At 37.6% G+C, this 15217-nt stretch overlaps 7 protein-coding genes across 7 annotated transcripts; 3 read left to right on the plus strand and 4 right to left on the minus strand.

The window, feature by feature from the left end:
• Nucleotides 1-315: 315 nt before the first annotated feature.
• Nucleotides 316-2493, plus strand: MSC3 (Msc3p; the record flags this gene model as incomplete). The annotated part of the gene is made up of 1 exon (XM_056224323.1): nucleotides 316-2493. One exon carries the CDS (start codon nucleotides 316-318, stop codon nucleotides 2491-2493), a length of 2178 nt encoding a protein of 725 aa, XP_056078253.1.
• A 509-nt stretch (nucleotides 2494-3002) lies between these two features.
• Nucleotides 3003-3971, plus strand: CCC1 (Ccc1p; the record flags this gene model as incomplete). The annotated part of the gene is made up of 1 exon (XM_056224324.1): nucleotides 3003-3971. The coding sequence occupies one exon, from the start codon at nucleotides 3003-3005 to the stop codon at nucleotides 3969-3971; it is 969 nt and encodes a 322-aa protein (XP_056078254.1).
• Nucleotides 3972-4523: 552 nt separating this feature from the next.
• Nucleotides 4524-5189, minus strand: RSA3 (Rsa3p; the record flags this gene model as incomplete). Its single annotated transcript, XM_056224325.1, has 1 exon — nucleotides 4524-5189. The coding sequence occupies one exon, from the start codon at nucleotides 5187-5189 to the stop codon at nucleotides 4524-4526; it is 666 nt and encodes a 221-aa protein (XP_056078255.1).
• Nucleotides 5190-5488: 299 nt separating this feature from the next.
• Nucleotides 5489-7942, minus strand: UTP13 (U3 snoRNA-associated protein UTP13; the record flags this gene model as incomplete). Its single annotated transcript, XM_056224326.1, has 1 exon — nucleotides 5489-7942. One exon carries the CDS (start codon nucleotides 7940-7942, stop codon nucleotides 5489-5491), a length of 2454 nt encoding a protein of 817 aa, XP_056078256.1.
• A 465-nt stretch (nucleotides 7943-8407) lies between these two features.
• On the minus strand, nucleotides 8408-11623 carry IFH1 (Ifh1p; the record flags this gene model as incomplete). Its single annotated transcript, XM_056224327.1, has 1 exon — nucleotides 8408-11623. The coding sequence occupies one exon, from the start codon at nucleotides 11621-11623 to the stop codon at nucleotides 8408-8410; it is 3216 nt and encodes a 1071-aa protein (XP_056078257.1).
• Nucleotides 11624-12583: 960 nt separating this feature from the next.
• On the plus strand, nucleotides 12584-13696 carry UCC1 (Ucc1p; the record flags this gene model as incomplete). The annotated part of the gene is made up of 1 exon (XM_056224328.1): nucleotides 12584-13696. The coding sequence occupies one exon, from the start codon at nucleotides 12584-12586 to the stop codon at nucleotides 13694-13696; it is 1113 nt and encodes a 370-aa protein (XP_056078258.1).
• A 124-nt stretch (nucleotides 13697-13820) lies between these two features.
• Nucleotides 13821-15044, minus strand: SMKI12G2790 (uncharacterized protein; the record flags this gene model as incomplete). Its single annotated transcript, XM_056224329.1, has 1 exon — nucleotides 13821-15044. The coding sequence occupies one exon, from the start codon at nucleotides 15042-15044 to the stop codon at nucleotides 13821-13823; it is 1224 nt and encodes a 407-aa protein (XP_056078259.1).
• Nucleotides 15045-15217: the final 173 nt, after the last annotated feature.

Consider the following 15217-nt stretch of genomic DNA (forward strand, 5'->3'; position numbering starts at 1 on the left):
CCTTTGAAAAACCTTTAATGGCTGAGGCCCCTTTTTTTTAGTCTCGGACATTTGCCGTGTAGAAGAAAAGAAGAAGATAAAAACATAAATGAAGCGAATGGATGAGAAGAGGGGAGAAATTAAGAGCGAAAAGAGTAAAATCAAGGACTTATACTATAATATATCGCTTAGTTTGGTGTTGATCTATTCTTCTGGTATTATATTTGTATTAGATAGTTGCGTTCAGTACTTATTGCTTATATTGATTGCTCACGCTTTGCTTTTCAGTAGAATACTAGATAAACAAGGACAGCCTGTTGACCAAGAAAGTTTATAATGGTGTTTGGTTTTGCTAAAAGAGATAGGAGGGTGCCAGACTTGTCCAGGTACGATTACTACTATCAGAACCATGAAGATTATAACAAAAGTTCTCAGTTGTCTGCTGCAGCTGCCTCTGCTGCTTCTGCCGCATCACCGGATCGAATCAGTTACTCAAGGTCGCGTTCGTTGGTGAGCCATGCACCCCCAATATCGAAACAAAGAAGCTCAGTGAAATCGACAGGGAGAAGGCTTTCCGCGTCTTCTGCAGTTCCGCCATCATCCAAGGTGGCAGCTAAGCAGTGCTCGCAAAAGACGTACTCGCTAAGGTCGCAGAGAAGTGGGGAATATCATTTACATCCACCCTGTCATACCAGTAATGGAAGCCGCATGAACTCAATGACATCAGGCACTAATGTCAGAAAAAATTACGGCAAGATCAAGGCCGCGGTTGGTAACAGCACTGATTCAAGAGCTAACTCCATTACCGTTAAGACTACGCAGGTGACAGACCCGTCAGGAAGGACTCAATCGATTACGAAAAAGACAATAAAGAAAATAAATGGGTATGAATATGTAGAAACAACCACTACGACTAAGAATCTAGTTCCATTGGGGGATTCGCAACGTCACTTCGATGAATTCAGTGAAAATTACATGCTACAAGATGACGACATCATAGAGGAACAAGCCAGTGATAATATCCATGATATAATGGAGGAAAATGAGACGGATAACGAAAATTTATATTATTCAACTAACAATAATCGTGTACCAGATGATTCTGAAGTAAGGGTGGAAAAACCAGATTTCCCGCCTGGATCGTATTTTCATCATAAGTATTCTACGGACGTTATGCCCCTTGAAGAAGAAAGCAGTTTATCCAACTTCAGTGATGCATTAGATTATATTCCTCCCACCAATCAACCCAGTAATAAATATATTCATAATAAAAGGAAGCAAGCATCGACGACAAGAAGGAAGAAAAGACAGCCTGTGGGTAAAAATTTAGAAACAGAGGCAAAGAAACCCTTAACCGAGGCAGAAATGTATTTGAAGGCCCTAGAAGTTGCCAAAAGAAACGTTTACCACACGGATGCTCCATCGAGTAATGTATCGACCCCACTTGGAAGCAACAAATACAGGAAAAGTAAGATGGGCCAAAATATGACACTGAGAGGTGGTAATGATTCTCCCACAAACACAACTCAACCTGTTAAATCTGATGTAGAGGTACAACCCAAAAGGTTTACGAGCGCTCTTTTCCATAGGAATAATAAGGGCAGTGGCCACTCGGTCATTGCACATTCACATTTGGAAAACGTGGTGGCGCCAGTGCCAGAACCCCGAAATGCAAATCCGGCGCTAACAGATAAAGAGATGTACGATCAAGCTTTGAAAATTGCACAAGCTAGATATTACAATTCCCATGGCATTCAACCTGAAACGGCCAATAATATCCATGTGGCGGCTAAACCTAGTCATAGCGACGTTGGTCTTTCTGTATCCACTAGAGATGTTTCCCTTAATAAACATTGTTTAGAGGATTTGGAAATTCCAGTCCAGAGTGAAGTGCATGAATACGAGCCTGTTCCATTGCAAAAGACAAAAACAGGAGGCTCTTCCAAGAATAAGTTTAAGACCATGTTCGATAAGGTGCTACAGTTTTCTCAAGAAAATTACGGTTATCAGCACAAGAGGGACCAAACCCCACAAGCTCCAGTCGATCAGAACCCTGAAGAAGATGTCCGGGCTACGTCCACTTCGGAAGGTGTGTCTATGGCAAGGTCTTCTTCAGACCGTGGCGTAACAACGAATCCAGATACTGCAGATTCACCTTCGTACTCAAATGGACAAAGTCAGAGCAACATGCCAGCCCCTGAAGTAGAGTCGACAATGAGAACGAGGTCACCAGAACAACAAGAAACTATAAAGTCTTCTTCGCTTTTACAGGACCAAACCCCACAGCGTCAAGAAAACGCCACGGATCCCACAACATCCTCGACAACAAATGAATTGTCCATCGTCGAGCCGACCACATCACCTACCATACATACTGATACCCCTGTCGTGCCCCAACCAGCAATGGTCACCACAACAAATATTACTAAGACAATACAGGCTGATGCTATTCCCACGAAGCACAAAAAGTCCAGTTTTTTCACTAAGCTATTTAAGAAAAAAAGTAGCCGTTAGCCACAGTCATTTGATATTTTCCATCCTGTTTTAGTTCCCTAACTCTAGTTTTAATTTCACTTTCTATACTTTGTTTACCTCCTTTTCTTTCCATTCTAGTCAAATTTCAATTACTAATGTAACTTAATCTCTAATATAACTTTTTACACTTTTACATATTGATAGTTTTTCTTGCTTAGGCCAATCATGTCGCGCTTCGCACGAATATTACTAAGGTACTCATTTCTCATTGGCTCAGTACCCCTTTCGTGACCCGCATTTTTTGTTTTTTGGTAGCCCGCAAGTCTCACAATGAAGATGCAAATTAAGATTAAGTATGAAAAATTGATACAAAATAAAAAAATTCAAATAACCAATTTAAGAAGGACATCATCACCCTCGATTTTTGCTTTTTTAAGTTTATAGAACAGAAACATAACAGAACAAAGTGTTTAAATTCTTCTTTTTTAGTGGTATATTGAACGAAGAAATAATTTTTTGTCCTCCCATATTTCGTGCACACAAATATCATGTCCATTGTAGCACTAAAGAACGCAGTGGTGACTCTCATACAGAAAGCCAAAGGTAGTGCTGGAACCTCAGAATTTGGGGGGTCTGAATCGACCCCCTTGCTGAGAGGTAACAATAATAATAGTCCAAGACATGATAACACATCTTCATCTAGCTCAGATATTATCTATGATAGAAATGAAACACAAGATCTGGAAAACTCGCCGATATCGGTAGGAAAAGATAATGGGAATGACGATAGCGGCTCGAAGAACGAAAAGACTGACGTAGGATTCTTCCAATCAGTGGACCCTCGTGTTATCAGCGATCTGATTATCGGACTGAGCGATGGTTTGACTGTTCCCTTTGCGCTAACAGCCGGTCTATCGTCACTTGGTGATGCAAAATTGGTCATTACAGGTGGGTTTGCCGAACTGATCTCAGGTGCGATCTCTATGGGCCTTGGTGGCTATCTAGGAGCAAAGAGTGAGTCTGACTATTATCATGCTGAAGTAAAGAAGGAGAAAAGGAAATTTTATGATAATTCTAATTTAATTAACAGAGAAATTGAAGACATTTTATTAGAGATTAATCCTAATTTCTCGGATGAAACGATTGTTTCGTTTATCAAAGATTTGCAAAGAACACCTGAACTAATGGTAGACTTTATTATCAGGTACGGTAGGGGTCTAGATGAACCTGCAGAAAATAGAGAACTAGTCAGTGCACTTACGATTGGTGGCGGTTATCTACTTGGTGGGCTAGTACCACTATTACCATATTTTTTTGTCTCAGACGTGGGCACAGGTCTCATTTACTCTATTATAGTCATGGTTGTAACACTATTCTGGTTCGGTTATGCAAAGACAAAATTATCCATGGGTAGTGGTAGTTCGACCTCCAAGAAAGTTACAGAAGGTGTTGAAATGGTCGCCGTTGGTGGTGTAGCAGCAGGTGCAGCTTGGTTCTTCGTTAAATTACTGGGTTAAGTGCAAAGTAATAAAACTATACATACTTACGGTAAGGGAATTAAGAGTAAGATGCTTTTTCCACGCTTGGGCCAAGGCTGAATTTCTCAACATATATTTCTTTTACTGCTTTAATTTGTTTCTATATTCTCTTCTTCAAATTTATTTATATTAATGAATTTTAAATTATTCTCTTATCTTTCAATGAACGGTTTCAAATGACCCCGTATTAGGCATATCTGTATAGTGCATCGCTTTTTTCTCGATCTGCTTCGTTGCTTCCATAACCAACTTTTTTACATTTTGCTTTTCTCACTTCCATATCCCCTTTGCCTAACGAATGGATAACTTTTCCGATTTATTATTCTTAAACTCTTTTTTTGTATTTATATAAACTACTGAATATATGCATACTCGTGCTGTATACTGAAATCGACGTTATACTGAATAAAACACAACTTGAATTGGGGTCATTCTTCATTGAAATAGGAAAGATAACTCGAACAATTAATGTACATCTCTACATATTGTTAGGGGAAATATGCCAGGATTTAAAAGATAACACGATTCATTTTAGTTCTCTATTTCCTTTTTCTTCAAAACTGATTCTAGTTCGCCGATGTCAAACATCCCTATACCTTCTTGCAAAGCATCTGCCAAAATGGATAACGATTTATTCGTGAAATCTGGGGCAGATCTAAGACGATTTATATCATCACCGTAGTTTTCAAAAAGTAAATTTAAATATTCCTCTCTTATTTTGCTTTTGTCATTCCCTTTCGGTGTGAAATTTTCTGCCAACTCGTTGTATTCATCTCTTGAAAGTTTGATGTTTTGGGCAATCTTCGATGAATTCATGAAGACATCTTTCTTCTGAGATCTTGAAGGTTCTGGAATCTTCCTCAAAGAGATTTTGGTGAGGTCATCTATTATTTCTTTTGAGTTTGATTTGATGTCCTTACTTTCTTCGTCTGTTAGCTCGACATCGGAAACTTCAATTTCGATGTCATCATCTTTGTCTTCGTTATTATCCTTTGAGAAATCATGGTCAATCTTATGATTCGCATTATCTTCTTCTTTGATGGATTCTTTTTTGACTTCTTCCTTTTCATTGTCTGATGATGAATCCGATGATGATGATTCTGATGATGATGAAACGTCTGCTGTTCTTCTCTTCTTTCTCCTTCTGTTTTTTTTGACAGATTTGGTATTTATAGCTGATATATCCCCTGCCGACATTCTGTATAATACTGTTGCTAGTTCTCTTTGTACTGTTGCTACTATATTTAATTCAAGTTCAGGTATTTAATCCTAACATATGAAAGTTTTCACTCTTTTTCTTTTCTTTCAAATTTTCAGCTACGAGCTCTTCGCGCGAAAGTCTCTAATATCTGTAAAGCAAACAAACTGTGCATCGAATTATTATTATGCATTAGGTTTTCCGCTTTATTAATGCATTTTGTCTTTATATATCTACTTTACAGAATAATATGATATTGATGTCTATCTTTTTAGGGGTAATATCTAGGCATACCTATCTAAAAAAGCTTGTCCATTTCCACCAATGCGTAATCTAATATGTAACTTTGTTCAACTAGATTATCCACCCTTGTAAAATGTCTTTGAGTGTATGGAATTATTGCATCAACTACCTTTACCATGCCTGGTATTTCACTTAGTTTTTCTATGTTATGATACATTAAAATACATCTTATAGTCCTTTGCGCTATAGTGTGTGTTTTGGCATTGGTGTTCCAATCTCTGCATCTTTTCATTAGTAACATTAATTGTTCATCATTTAGAGTAGAAATTGCGTGGTCTAATTCCTCATTGAAAACTACGCTAGATTCGCCTTCTTTGATATCTTGTCTCAATCTTGACTCGCCGAGCGCTTTCTTTAAAACATTAAACAGCCTCATTGGGTGATCTAGAGTCATTGCTAATAAAAACGCATTTGTCCAATCCCCTTGACTAATATAATTTTGAAGCGATTGTTCTTGTTCTACCTGTAATTTGGCTTTTTCCTGTTCTTCTTCTTTTTCTTGCTCAGTACAGTCTTTCCAGAACTGAAAAACACCATCTGCATCAGCACTTACGATTATATCACCATCATTCATAGTATTTAAAGCCCATAACCTATTGTTATGACCATCCAAAGTTTTCAGACATTCGCCGCTGGAGCAGTCCCATATTTTGATCAAGCCATCAGCGCCACAACTCACTAGTTGTTTTTGCTTGTTAATAAATGAACATCTTTGAACTGCATTAGTATGACCTTCCAATGTCTTCATAACGCTGAATGTATCTAATGACCAAATTTTAACGGTCTTATCACCAGAACATGTTGCCAGCAATTTGTCATACTGGCAAAACGTCACATCCCATAGTCCACGCTTGTGGTTGGACAAGGTAGCCTCCAATTCACCATTTTCAAGGTTCCATATTTTACAAGTCTTATCATATGATGCTGTAGCAAAAATGGAATCGTTGGGAGAGATTGACAATGCATTGATATCTTTTTCATGGGCATGACGAGTATACTCGGACACTTTGATGGTTTGAACATCGAAAGGAAAAGTTGGTTTTGGAATTTTCCATTTCTTGATAGTCAAATCATTGGATGCTGTCAATAAAAATTCGGGATATCCCTTTGGCATTATTTTTGGCAATCCGACTGCTGTTACGGCAGACGAATGACCAATATACTTGGAATAAACTTCAAACTTTCTGGTGTTCTCATTATATTTCCAAACGATAGCAGAATTATCTTTCGAGGCAGTTGCAATCCATAGCCCATCTTCAGTAGCGTCTAGTGAATTTAATAAATCTTCGTGACCTTCATAAATTTCGACATCCAACGGTAATGAAGCTGTGGTGCCTGCCAGATCGGGGATTGGTATGATTCTTAGCGATGGTGAATTAGTAGCCAATGCCAGTTTGTTTAGCTCCGGACCAACAAATCTCATGTCAGCAATGATACCATGGTTCCCAGCAATAGTCGAAGAAACCTCTATTATCTCGTTTTCACTCTTTATGACTTCTTCCACGTTTATTAATTGCAATGTTTGATCAGACATCACCAAAAACATCTTCGAACTGCTTACTATTGGAAGTACACCAATAATGAATAACTCTTCTATAGGTTTATTAGTTTTTTTGATCATAATACCGGATTCGAGATCAATTAACTGAAATATGGCATCTCCTCCTGCTGTATATATTAAGTGTTTATCATCATGGTACCTCAAAAATCCGCATGACTCTACCTGTTGGTTTACTGGCAGGGTTTTTATTAACTTACATGTTTTCTTCATATTGAAATCCCAAATATTGATAATGTCATCTCTGCCACCAGAAAGCAATTTCAAGAATGGTTCATCACTATTTTGTACCTCAACGATATCCAACCCTCTCACAGCGGAAGAATGTTCTTGTAATGTGTGTAAACATTTTCTTTTAACAAGATCCCAAACTTTAACCATACCATTAGTATCACCTGACGCTAATAACCATATTTTACTATCTAATTGACCATAAAATTTCAGGCTAGAAATGGTACCACCATGACCTTTGAAAGAATGAGTAATGTAACCATTTTCAATATCCACAACAATTATACTACCATCGGTCCCACCGACTGCCAAAAGCGTCGAAGTAGAATCTGCATCGAGGATATATGATGGGGAGGATATTTTCATTGATCTGACAACTTTTCCGGTCTTTAAATGGAAGATTTTTAGAAGTTGGGCTTGAGAAACATATGTAAGATACTGTCCATCTGGAGTTAATTTTAGCGCAGTTATTTCTTGCTCATCTTCATTAGAGATCCTATGTATAATGTTCCTGGAACCTGGGGTAAGGTCAATTATGTTGATTTCATCTAGCATTGGAGTAGCTAGTATCGTACCATTTTCTGAAACAGTGGCAACGGCACTACTTCCTGCATAAATGGGGTTCAATGAGACACCTTTGAATGAGGTTTTTAGATCCATAATTTATTGTGGTATAAGTTACTGCCCTTGAGAATTCTAATCTGTTAGACTTCACCTTTAACAGTACACTGCTATTCGACTTTTTAGCGATGAGCTGAGGTTTTCAGAAAATTTTCAGTCGTTTCACACGAAATGAAACTTGAACTTGTATCGTAATAACAAGATGAGATGAGGCTATCATCTTAATCTGAGTTAGGGAGTAAACCAGCCGATCAGATGCAGGAGCCGTGAAGCTTATTTGATCGTATACGTAATTTGATGGAATTGTACCAGTAAAAAATATTAATAATTTTTCTATAAAATATGCATATAAATGTAAAAGAATAACATGTCACACTTTTCAACCCACGATAAAGTGAAATCTGAAGCAGGAAAGTAAAATGAAGGGTACTGATGATATATGGAAGATTTAAAGACACTCATTGGCAGCAATAATCATAACAAAGTAAAACGAACGCAAACGGCTCATTGTAAAACATCATTGAACTCGAATGAATGGTTGGCATCATTACCCATAATCCCCTCGATATCTGCTAAAGCGCTCTCACTAAATAAACCATTTTTAGTAAAACGAAGATTTTCCGCCGCTGCTTCGACCATACTTTGTCTTCTTCTCCACATAGAATTACTGTTTTCGTGATTTAACGTATTATCAAATTGCACAGGAGCGGTCAACGATGCTAGGATGTCAGCATCAGTATCTCCAATGGCATGGCTGTCGTGCGTATCATAATCGTTTATATTACCTACAGGTAGCAAGTCATTCTCGTCTTTACCCAAAATCTCATGTATTTCATCCAAGCCCACACTCTTTGTTGAATTTTTTCTTGTATTGCTGCCCACAGTAAGATCAACATTACGAGATAATAATGACGCATCATCGGGTGTATGAGAGGGAAGGCCATCCATAGGAGTATTTTCATTGGTCGTAAAATCTGTACCGGTGTACATATCACTATGACTATTATTGTCGTTATCGTGAGTATCATGAACATTGATTCCCAGCTGCAGAGACATGGTTTCTTGCTCCTTCCTTGCCTTTTCCCTTTCTTTTCTTATTTTTAAAAGCTTCTTCTTCTTCTTTAACTGCCTTTTTTTTTCAGTTTTCTTCCGTTGTAACTCTTTCATTTTATCAATTTTCTTCCGTGTTCTTTCATTACCAAGATATCCAATGGGGACTTTTCTATTAGAGTTCGCTGGAAGCATATATTCATCTTCTTCGTAGGCATTAATACCCTTATTCCTGAACGCAGATAAAGGAACTTTAGGGACTTCATACCAATCTGCAGCATGGCCATTTGTACTTTTGTTATTGACCGTATTGTTGTGACTACCATTATTCTCCATATCATCTGTGTGGGATGGCGAATCATCCTCTAATTCGCTCATGTTTAATAGTTCATTGAGTGTCAATTCATCGCCATTAATGGTGCCATTGTTGGCACTGGCGCTTCCCTCCCTTTTTATATCAGGGGTTTGAGCTCTTTGATGTTGTTCGCGAAGTTGTTGGTGTTCTTGGATTAAAGCGTATAGTGATTTGGTAGAGAGACCATCAATGATACTGAAGGGCTTGTTATCAGTCTCCCAGGTACCTAGTTTAGGGGGACGTAGCCCAACAACATTTGAACTTACGATTTCCTTTGCTTTTGAGCCGATATTTTTCGTCCTTGAACTTGGGGGTGGTAGATTGTCATCTTCATCTGTAGACTCGCCATCAACGTACACGACAGTCTCTAGGAGATCATGTTTGCAATCCTTCGATTCATCGAGATTTTCTTTTTCGGAATTGGAACTTGTGATAGAAGAAGACCCATCACTGTCGTCATAATGAAAGTAAAATGAATCTGGATCTAGATCATCGATGTCTATAAATACATTCGTTACGCTGGAATCGTCATCGTCGTCTTCGTCGTAATCATCATTTAATTCCATGCCAATATCCAAGCTGTCTGAATCTAATGCTCTCAACTCCTCATCTGTGTCAGAATCATTGGATGTTTCAGAGTGACTATTCTCATCATCAGAAGGCAAGTGCGCGACATCTAATAAAATGTTATCATACTCATCATCAGAAGAGTTATATTTCCCGGAGTTCAAGCCAAGGTTACGGATTGATGGTTCCAAATTATCATTTGACTTTATTATATTCAGGCCTTTATTTTTATGTCTGATACCACTTTGGTCCGATTTGTGCTTGCCTTTCTCGGACTTATTGTCGTTATTTTCATCATCAGATTGAAAGAAAACATTGAAAATATATTCATCATTGTCTACATTGGAAGTTGTTCTTGTACTGGGTTTTTGTGACTTTTTATGAAGCTTTCGCCTTTGTTTCCTTTCTTCTTGCTCGCGTTTTTTAGCCTCTTTTCTTTTCAGTTTAGATAGTTTTTCGTCATTTAACATTAGTGGCAAAGAGGTACTCAAGGATAGCTTTGGTTCTGAACCATCACCATAATAATAAAGGTTGGCAAATTTTGGATCTTCGTAAAATGGCATATCAAAATCAGACATTATTTCGTCTTCTTCATCTTCTTCATCATATCCGTTTTCTTGGTTGTACTCATTTTGTAAGAATTTGTTCTCAGCATCATCTACCGGGTCAGATCCTTCTTCATGTATACTACCATCAAACGACAGTTGATCGTCATTCTGCAGCTCAGAAACAATATTTTGTTCTTCTTCTTCCAATATCGGAAGATCATCATCCCCTGTTTCTAAATCTGTACCGATCTCTCCATGGGAGTTTTCATTGTTAATTACATCAAAATATGCATCTTGATCAATATCATACTCCGATTCATCTGACTCTGAAATATTGGGAAACCGTAGTTCATCGTTATTACTTAGCGTGGCCTTAGGGCCTACTTTTCCTTCTTCTTGATCATCGTTATCTTTGTTTTTCAAGTCCAACACTTCTTCACCGATGTCTTCATTATAATCCCCACTACCATTACCAAAACTAATGCCGTCACTTTCTCTTTTGAATTTAAACGACAGTGCCTGTTGGGTAGTAGTGGTATTTGGACTTTTTACTTCTTTTTTCTTTGGTTGTTGGTGTTTTTCTTTCTCCTCTTCCTCTTTTTCTTTTCGATAGGACATTGTTATTGCTTCATTCTTATTACTATTCTCAAGAGATGAGTGGAGAGTATTGCTATTGGTATTCATGGCAGATAACGCCTTCATGGCCCTTTTCTTTCTTTGGGCTGTCAATTTAACAAAGTCAATATTCTCATCGTCTGAACTTGTCTCACTATCACTATCACTCCCGTCGTCGTCTTCGTCGTCTTCACTTTCTTCTTCTTCGTTTTCGCTCTCTCCTTCATCCGTTATGGCGCGGTAGTCTGAAGACTGTGTTCCCTCATCATCATAGTCTTGTTGTCTTTGTATAAGTTTACTCTTTTTGCCTTGAGAATTATTGGAAACATTCTTCGCCTTTTTCTTATTTCTATGTAAATTCGCACTTTTACTTTTATCGGAATCAGACACGTCACTCAAAGATGATTCTGAAGAGTATATAAGGCTAAATCTTCTTGGCCTTGTTGTCCCTAGCATGGGAGGTGACTGCTTGGGCGTAGAACAAACTTCACCCTTTTTTATGAGTCTTTTAATATTTGCTGGTAGCTTACCAGAATGTGTGCTATGATTCACCGTACTTTTTCGAGGACTTTTCTTGCCTACCATTATGTTCTGCTCTCACTTTGCCGAGTATTTCTCTTTTTGTTTTTATATTGTTTCTTTTTTTGAGTTTGTTTTTTTAACAAGCTTGAAATGACTTTCGTTGAATGAATATTACTAGGTTCAATGCGGTTGTTGCTTATGAAGCTCACCAAAAATTAAAAAAAATAGTTATAGGTTTCTCCTATGCCGGAATTATGGGAAGGAAGGAATGTAATAAATATGCAGTAACTAATATAGCCTTTCGAAGAGTTCCTGTTTTCTAGTCGTTTCTTATAGCAAGTGTTTCGAATGTGTTCAAAGATTACCAATGCTTTTACAAATACTTACAGCAAGCTGATTAAAGAACTTGAAAGGCCAAAAGTCCAAACATGGAAAACACCTATTCTGTAGTCTCTTTTCCCTAGTAGCACTTCAAATCAATTTAGTGATGAGATGAAAAAAAAAAATAATAATTCCAACAAAAAAGAAACGACCGGCAGGGCAACCTATAGCAGTCTCAATTCGTGTAATGCGATTTTCCTTTCCGTACGGGTAACGGTTATACATAGTTTATTATTAATAGTGTACCTTCTTCGCAGTAATACAAATACTCCCAATAACTGACGTTTGAAGGTTTGCCTGGTATACCTAGGATCGTGTGCTAGCAGACTCTTAGCATAGTTTACCTTTCAATCGCATTACGGAATAATTAGGTATCCGAACCCCACACGGAAAAATCGGAACAATACTTGAAATTTTCGTTCTTTTCTTTTTTCTGCTTTCTGAAGTCTCTGCCCCTCTATTGCGTACTCGATTTCATATCAGAGGCCATCTCAAACGTAAAGATCCATCCAGGAGTATACCTCATAAAAACGTCAACACTAGGAGGCGAGATAACTTTTCAAAGATTTTTTGCCGTTGTCTTCTCTTTGTTGTGTTTACTATGCCCTTTGGCGCAAAGAAGAAAAAGTGTGCACACAAGAGATGAATCAGAGCGATCGGAGCTTGATGGATTTACCACTGGAGATCCATCTATCATTACTAGAATACGTGCCGAATGAACTTCGTGCTGTTAACAAATACTTTTACGTTCTGCATAACCATAGTTACAAGGAGAAGAGCTTGGCATGGATAGCTCAGGACAACTATATATGGACCGTTATCAAAACTTCGTTGTGTCTCTACGTCAAAAGCTTGGATCCGCTTCGGCAGTATGCTAGAGAAATCATTCAAGATACGGCAGAACCAGGCTCTAACGTTTTGTTGTGTAAGACGAAATACATCGCTGATTCATGGTATATAGTATACAATGCACTGCAATATCCTGGAAAAATAATCAATATAGAATGGCACAAATACAACAAAAAATATCAGAGTTTAAGCACGGAAGATTCCAATAGTAGCTTTAGTAATCGGCCCAAGGAGAGAACTCTCATGCAGTCGTTGACTGCAATACCGGTTGACTTTTGGTCCAGAAGGAAAGACGAACCTACACCAGTGAACGTTTGGTTTTATGTGAAAAATGCGCACGTTGCCAGATACATACCGAAAATTATTACAGAAATAGGCATATGCAACTATGGGCCGAAGCAGATCGTGGCAAGTGCAGGCTATATTAATGAACTGATAACATCTGAAGGGACGTACTGTATTAATTTAGGGCATCTTCCTAGGTTGTACAATGAACAAATTTTTGAAGGTACCGGAACGACACACCTCCCCCTGGAGTTGAAGACCATTGATAGAACAGACTCAGATGTTTGTATCAATGGGGATTTAGTATTGCTAGGTTATGACTTTATTCCGTACCAAATATCGAAACCGTGGCTACTCTTCAGAATTGAGCAGGTAAATGGCATTGAGGCAATTTTCAACTATAGCGAATGTTCTTTTTCATATAAGTTTGCGTGGAGCTTGGCCTGCTTGCAATCTGAAGAGAAAATCAAACTTCCTAAAGATACGATTAGCGGTCACAGTTCATCTTATAAGCCTTCCAAATTGATAAGAAGTTTTGTTTACAAGCATCCGGAACAAAAACAAGACCTTGATCAAGAAATAGCATTGCCCAATTGGAATACTCCTTATCTTCGAAGATGATAAAAAATTATTAATCAGTCTATAATATATATGCATATATATGTATATGAACCTACCTACTTACATAATAGATATAATATTCTTGCAATTATAAAAAATATACATATAGCAGGAGTTTATTCTTTCAGTTAATAAACGTACTTTCGATGATGGAAACTCCTTCATCATCGTCGAATTTTGATCTTTGGCAGAATTGGTAAATAAAAGGCTTCATGTTTGCTAAATTTTCAGCAATTGACCTAATGAAAGCAGGCAGCTCACTCATTATATCATATCTATTGACTAATCTTAGATTAGATTCTTCAAAGCCGCGAGGGAATGCAATAGATGTGGGATATTTCCAACCATTTTGCTTATCCTCTTGTGTGGATGGGAACTTCACCGCATGATCGTTCACACTTGATCCTACCTCCAAAATCTTGTCTTTATCACTAACCGCCCATATAGTCACTGTAGCACTGCCGTATTCTTTTGTTGTGGTAAATTCAATACACATCATTGAACTTTTCTTACCATTGAAACAAAGAAAATTCCATTTGCTTGCCGCCTTATTAGGTATCAGCCCCTGGACGGCATCTAAGTATAACATAGGCGTGTCTTTCAGGTCTAGTTTTACAAGTGTATCGTTTTTTTTGTATGATATAGTGCCATTGCAAAACCCTCTAGGAACAAATACATGTCTGATCATCCTTCTAGACGTACTGGAAGAGTCTCTTTTAGTCAATTCTTCTAAGCTTATGCTCTTATCAAGGTAGTAGTTGGAGCCATCTGGATTTATTATAAATCCCTCTTGTAGATTTACGGTCATGTCAACTTTCAAATCCTTTAGCAAACAGTTTGTGCTTCCCTTTGGAATGTCTATCTTAATTAACAACTGAGCAAACCCATCTGATGAAGAATCTTTCAGAGGCACAAAATGAAAAGTTACATTGTCCGATTCTACTTTCAATGTATCGAAATCTTTGATATTATCAATTTTGAAGCTTTCCCATATATCAATGTTCTCTTCAGAGTCCTCCCCGCTACTAGCTTTGAATACTTTGAAATTTAACTGAAATCCTTTATATATACCCCCCATAATACTTGAATATAATAGTTGGATAAATCCACATTTGTCATTGGTGAGATCCGTAAAATACAGAGTCTGCGTCTCTATCCTTGTTTCCGTTGGGTTTCTTACTGCTTTCAACAAGCTATGTGATTTGAATTTTTTGTGATTTGACGTCCTACAAAACCATTCCAATTTAGATGTATCCTGGAATTTAGTGTAATTATTATGATCCTTTTCAGATAAAACTTCCTTAACAGGAGCAAATTTTGTCTTTTCCTTTTTAATTGCAACCGCCATTCTTTTTTCTTTACGAGTTTAAGTTCAGCTAACAATATATTGCCCCAAAATTCTGGAAATTTCTCGAAGATTTAGAAGGAAATCATCACTATCTCAGTGTATATCATGTCTATTTATATATAAAATCTTTATTCCCCTATTAATAGTTTCTGTTAAGCCCTATCCCAAGAAAT

This window comes from Saccharomyces mikatae (assembly GCF_947241705.1).
Source record: "Saccharomyces mikatae IFO 1815 strain IFO1815 genome assembly, chromosome: 12".
NCBI classification, from domain to species: domain Eukaryota; kingdom Fungi; phylum Ascomycota; class Saccharomycetes; order Saccharomycetales; family Saccharomycetaceae; genus Saccharomyces; species Saccharomyces mikatae.